Source organism: Filobasidium floriforme (assembly GCF_021052385.1).
Source record: "Filobasidium floriforme strain CBS 6241 chromosome Unknown HD553scaffold_4, whole genome shotgun sequence".
NCBI lineage: Eukaryota > Fungi > Basidiomycota > Tremellomycetes > Filobasidiales > Filobasidiaceae > Filobasidium > Filobasidium floriforme.
The window spans coordinates 104297-110185 of NW_025763625.1; the positions used below are offsets into that span (position 1 = coordinate 104297).

At 51.8% G+C, this 5889-nt stretch overlaps 1 protein-coding gene across 1 annotated transcript; it reads right to left on the reverse strand.

Moving 5' to 3' along the window:
• Window positions 1–494: 494 nt before the first annotated feature.
• On the reverse strand, window positions 495–1741 carry HD553DRAFT_339621 (uncharacterized protein; the record flags this gene model as incomplete). The annotated part of the gene is made up of 6 exons (XM_046182462.1): window positions 495–712; window positions 866–1081; window positions 1147–1197; window positions 1272–1334; window positions 1530–1578; window positions 1640–1741. The coding sequence occupies 6 exons, from the start codon at window positions 1739–1741 to the stop codon at window positions 495–497; spliced, it is 699 nt and encodes a 232-aa protein (XP_046038687.1).
• Window positions 1742–5889: the final 4148 nt, after the last annotated feature.

The window sequence follows — 5889 nt, forward strand, 5'->3', positions numbered from 1 at the left end:
TGTAGAGGTGCCATGGCATTGAGGAAACATGCTACCGCTTCCATGTCGTAGACGCTGTTGCCCCTGGTATTTGCTGATACGTACGGCACGGTCTTGTAGGGAGTCCACAGGGCGAAATGCCAGACGCCAGCGCCTCCATTGTTCGCGTATTTTTCCACCATGGCCTTGTACGCGTGGTGGCGGTGATCAAACTCTCCAAGCGCCGGAGGAGGCGCCTCCCAGCTGGCGAGAAGCGCGGCGAACGAGTCGGTAAAGTGTTCTATCACGATGGGTCGGGAGAGAGGCGCGATCAGTCGTGCACAATGTGTAGACGGCAGGCAAGACTTACTCGTCATTCAACCCTTGTCTTCCGGTCTTTTCCAAGGCAAGTTGATCCCTCCGTTCAGCTTGACACAGACGATCCTCTTGTCCTTTGACCGAATGACCACATTTCCCTGGATAAGAGGCAGGGTGGTGATGGCTTTGTCCCAAGCGTTCACCCCATCGTCCCAAATCTAATCACATGTCTCTTTCCACTTGAGGGCTTGCTCCTCGGTCAACTTGCTGGTGAGGCTGGTATTTTTCGTCTTCTTGCCGGTGGTGTGCTTGGCCTGGAGTTCGGCGTTGAGGTACAACTGATCATACGTCTCCGGTAGGATGATTTCCGTGTGGCATTGCATGGCTTTGAGAACCTTGTCCCTGTTTACCGTGTCGTCCCAGTCCTCCCATTCGTCTGGGTAGAGAATGCGCGACAGATCGCTGGAGAGGCTACCGGGCAAAGCCTACCCAAGCGCAGGCAGCTCAAAGGACTTTTTCTTCGCCTAGTCCAGACGAGTAGCTCAACACCAGAATCATCCCAGGATTGACCACCGATCTGGGGACTCACTCGACAAGCCGTCATACTTGTGGCCCACAATTGCTGTAGGCAGCATGTGATTATAGTCGCCCTTTGACGCGGATAGGTTGGTTTTTGCGGATAGGTCGATTTCCGTCGATAGGTCGATCGTGGTTGGATTCGAAACAACAACCTTGAGCCGCTTGGAGGATCGCATAACCTGGGAAGGAGTACTTGGTCGCTTGTTTGCAGCTGTAGCAGAGGTTGCTATGGAGGAGGGAGCGGGGGGTAAGTTTTTGCGTCCACGATCTCACCAGCGGTGGTCTGCTTACCGAGCGGTGTCTGCGTGCCGAGCGGTGTCTGCGTGCCGAGCGGTGTCTGCGCTGACAAAGAACCTAGAGGACTGAGCAGGGGGCTAGTTTCTGCGTCGATAGGCGAGCGGGCGGTGTCCGCTTACCAAGCGCTGCCGCAGCAGGAGGCTGAATCGGTTCCGTTGTAGATGATGGAGAAGCAAGCGGTGCTGTTGTAGTCAGAGTTGATTAAGGACTTAATTCAGAATCCGTTGCGGCATGCTTATTCTTGCGCTTGGACCACCACGTCGAGGGGTGCTGTTTGAGGTTCTCGCTGACGCTTTTTCACATGTGGAGGGTGAGCGGGTTCCAGGCTGCATCTGGATTGACAGCTGTGATCGCTGTGATGGCTGCCTTGAGAGTACAGACCCTCGCAATGCTCTTGAATTGAAGGAGGAATTCTCTTTTAGATTGCTGCGCACAAGGGGGTCTTTCATCAGCCGAGCTCACCCCAGCTCTCACAACCCGGACTCACCTGCTTGAACTGAAGTTCCCTCCACCAGCCGTCCTGCCATCTCCCATTGATGTATTGGTTCATGAAAGAGACCTTCTGAGCAGCCTTAGCATATTCCTTCATCCTTCCAACTATTCCCGGATCCAATGCACTAGGTTCCACCAGATTTCGTGCAAGGAGACGAGACCAGATGTCTGCAGTCAAATGGTGCTGATGCAATAATTGGGCCTCTGAGTATAAAAGCAGAGCCACTGCCATATTATTTGCAGTGCTAGCAGGTTGACAAGACAAAAACTGTAAGGTTTCATGGAATTTCCCGGCATTACATTGCTGCCATAGTCGAATGATAATGGACGAGGAGGGGTCACACATGCCAGGCTGTGATCCTGACCGAGTCATGATCGAGTCGTGATTGCGGTCAAGAAGTGATACTCGAGTCGCGGTTGTCGTCAAGATCAATTGATGACCAATGGATTGTAATCGAGTTGTAGTCGTGGTCAAGTTGTGGTCAATACGGCGTAAGCTGTAGATGTTGCAGATACCCTCAATGAGCCGGCAATAATGAATAACACGCTCGCAATGGCAAGTTTGGTGAAAGAAACCCGCGGGTGCTAGCGCTAATTTGGAGTTGGTTCCTGGCGCTAGTAAGCAGACATCCATCATCAGTTTGAAAGCGGTCATGGCGGTCCCAGTATCTCGACAAATCGACTGCATTCCTGTTGCTGAGGCGGGAGGCGATTCTTTCATGACGTCTCTCAAGGGCTGTCTATTTGTATCAACACATTCTATATCACGTTCATAGAGAAAGTAGCCGACAACTTGGCTCGATTTGCTAGAGGGCGAAACACGGACTTATAGACGACTGTATGTCTGTCGATGACGTAGGCGGTGACACGTCTCCCGCGGACATGCGACAACAGACATGGGACCAAGATATGATGGCGACTAGGTGACCAATGATGGCGACAAGGTGATAAAAGATGCAAACGATACCGACACTTTCCCCGACCATGACGATGGAATTACCCATAGTAACACTATCATCCACACACCATAGTCACTACAACACATCATAGACCTGTTATGGAACCACATACCTGTCAAATCTGCCTTCGCCCACCGAGCCTGACTGCGTCTCAGAAAACGACGAAAACCTTTTATATCAAGGACCACCTGGGAACATCGATTCGACTTCAAAGAGAGATCTAGATCCTCTGATAGTTCAACTGTCTCACTACCGATCGTGTGTCGTACACCGATGTAGTCGCAAGCTGGCCCATGACGACAACATCACCTGCATCAACCTCGTGCCCGAGAGCCATTACGCTTGTCTATATCACGTCCAGCTAGACCGTGACAAGAGGACGTGGTCAGACAACAACAACAAGAAGCAGCAGGCAGCCACCGTCATCTACCCCAGAGCAATCAGTCTCTACTTGTATTAGGGGGAAGGACTAACAGTCTATGCGGGGCTAGGCTTAAGGGTAATGGTGTAATAACGGATGAAGTATGTACATACAATGAGCCTATTATAATAAGCATCTACGGGAGACGAAAAAGTAGACCCCTGTGGGGATGTCGAGAGGTGTCTCCGAAGGGACCTCTGAGGGGGTCTCTCGCGGGAGTAGCGAGGCGTCACGTGACGGCTATAACAACTTGTATGAGAGAGCACACTTGCCACGGCTTCCCAACATATCCGGCCGTCAAATCACCTTTCCAGACCAAGCTCGGGATCGCAACTTTACTGTCATTCTGCCGGACAGCGACAAGGTTTCACAGAGACACTACTTGGGAGAGATACTTAACAGATGGATCCGAGATCTGGGCAGCGGGGAAAGCAAGCAAGAGCCTCTTGTACGGTACCTACCCAGAGCAAGGGCTGGAACCAAGCGTTGTGAGTCTTCTAATCGACCACCTCGTCCTGCACGCAAGCTGACCATTATCATCAAGAAGACGGGGTCCCACACCCCTGCCTGTCCGTCAAGCTCATGAGTGAAGCCTAGAAGAACAGCCCATCCTGGATGAAAAGGAGTGGTTCCTGAATCACTGGACCCGCAACCTCTCTGGCATCTCGACAACTGTCAGCGCACACGACTTGGCAATCAGTTGCATTACCACAGCCTCAACCCCAGTAACGACCAATATCCACCACCTGCGATCGAGATCAGTTCAGCAGAGCTTTGTTTGACGTGTGTAGCCGGAACCAAGCAGGAGAAATTACTCAATGCCTGGGATATTCACCTACCGGATTGGACGGATGGCATGTGGTGAGTGGTCGGCTCGGCGCTTACATGACCACACAAAGCTCTGTCGCCCACAGCTCGTCGGTCAGACAATTTGCTCTTCAATACATTTCTAAGCACTCCCGTGAATATCCAGAAGTGGCAGAGCTCCTCGACCTCATCGGTGACCACGATCATCACTGGACCGAGTTCGAGTTGTTCTACCTCGCTTCGACACCGGGTCCCTTTAGCGTTAACCACGTTGACAGGGGATGTTGTGCCACAATGGTGACCATGCGTACCGGTTGCAAGCTCTGGGTTGTCCGGGATTTGTCTGGCCATACTGAGATGGCCCTTTTGCTCAAAGGTGATCAGATGTGAGTAGTGACAAGGACCTCTTCAACACTCACGCTCACGGCTCCTTCTTTCCTGGTCCACTCGCAGGATCATGCGCCCGGGCTGCCAACCCTGGGTGTACACTCCCAGTCCTTCCATCTGTCACAGCCAAACGTTCCTCAATTAAGCATGGCTCGACCTGCACCTGCAGGCAGTAAAGGATGCGACCGAGCCAGTCGAGATCAACGAGTACCTAACTCAAGCGAAGATCTACATGCTGTTCCTCATGGTGGCCCTTGCAGATGAAGAGTGGGTCACGTTCTGCCGTATCAATTGAGAGAGCCGGATGCCTCATACAAAACAGCTGCTGGATCGGTTTGATGGAGACCAGGACGACTACATTGGCTTTCCGCCCCAGGCCGAACTGGATCATGAAGCTCTGAGCTTTACCACATTGATCAGCAATCTCCTCCAGCCTCAGACGATCTGGCTGCTGCAAGGTCTACAAGGAGAGGCACGTGAGCTTTGGCCAATGTTTCCACCATCGTCTAGGTTGGCCAAGAAAAGACGACGGGGTTGACGTGTGCATCAGAGTTATAAGCAACTTGGGGTTGATGTTGTTTGACATGGTGATGATGCAATGGATGACTCTCCACAGCCATAACTCATGGGCATCCCGTCTCGTTGTCCGCATCTGGTCTCGTCGTTCGTGATGTTGTCCTGGCAAACCGGACTCGCGGGACCTCCTGCTTGACCGCGATCTCATTCTTCAAATTGCTACTGATTCAAAACGACTCCCTTGCTGCACTCGGTAGCCCGTACCTTGGTCTCTCTCCTTACCCTCTCCTCACCACCTGATCCAAAGCCGACTCGACGTCTCCTTTGGGTGGCCATCCATCTGATGGAAACCCCGTCGTCTCACCAATGCCTGCGCACGCCCGCTCGATGCCACCGCAGCGGCAGACCTTTCTTCGAACGTATTTGGAATGACAAACTTTGACTGATTTTTGTATCAAACAAGGTGTAGAAAGAAGCAGCCATCCCCTCGATCACTGGCTGTTTATCTCAAGAGAGTCTATATCACGTTCTTTGGGAAAGTCCACAAACAAGGTTGCTCGAGGTGTCATACGCGTGTCTAGTATGCAAGGGTCGTTTGTATAGAGCATCACTTGTTATTCTGTTAAAGCCCTTGCAGCTGGGACAAACCAAGACTGTCCAACTGAGGACTAGCTATCTTGAACGCATGTTCACATTTTGAGTTCTTTCGGAAAGTCAACAAGTCTGTTTCACTGCTCTATCCATGCATGTTGATATCATAGCTGGTTGCACGCTTTTGCTGACCCTTGCTGTTCAATGCCAAACGACCAGCACCCATCTGTTTATGAATCGCAACATGATGTGGCACTCGTCTGCTTCTGATGATCCAGCCACAGTTGATAGCGGCAAACACATGAACAAGACTGGCCGCAAATCCACAACGTCCATGCGCTCCTGCACATCAGAATCAGCCGCGCTTGCAATGATTGCCGTTTCATACCCCACCTTTGATGCTATTGTCTCTCCGTCCGAGGATATGATTTTGGGTGTTCCTCTGGCCGAGTGCTGCTTATATAGAAACGCATGCAAGTGGACGCCTGCCCCAATACCAACAAGACTCTCCATTCAACATGCTAAGAACAACTGTAAGGCCTGGAAGCGACCCCCGACGGGGAT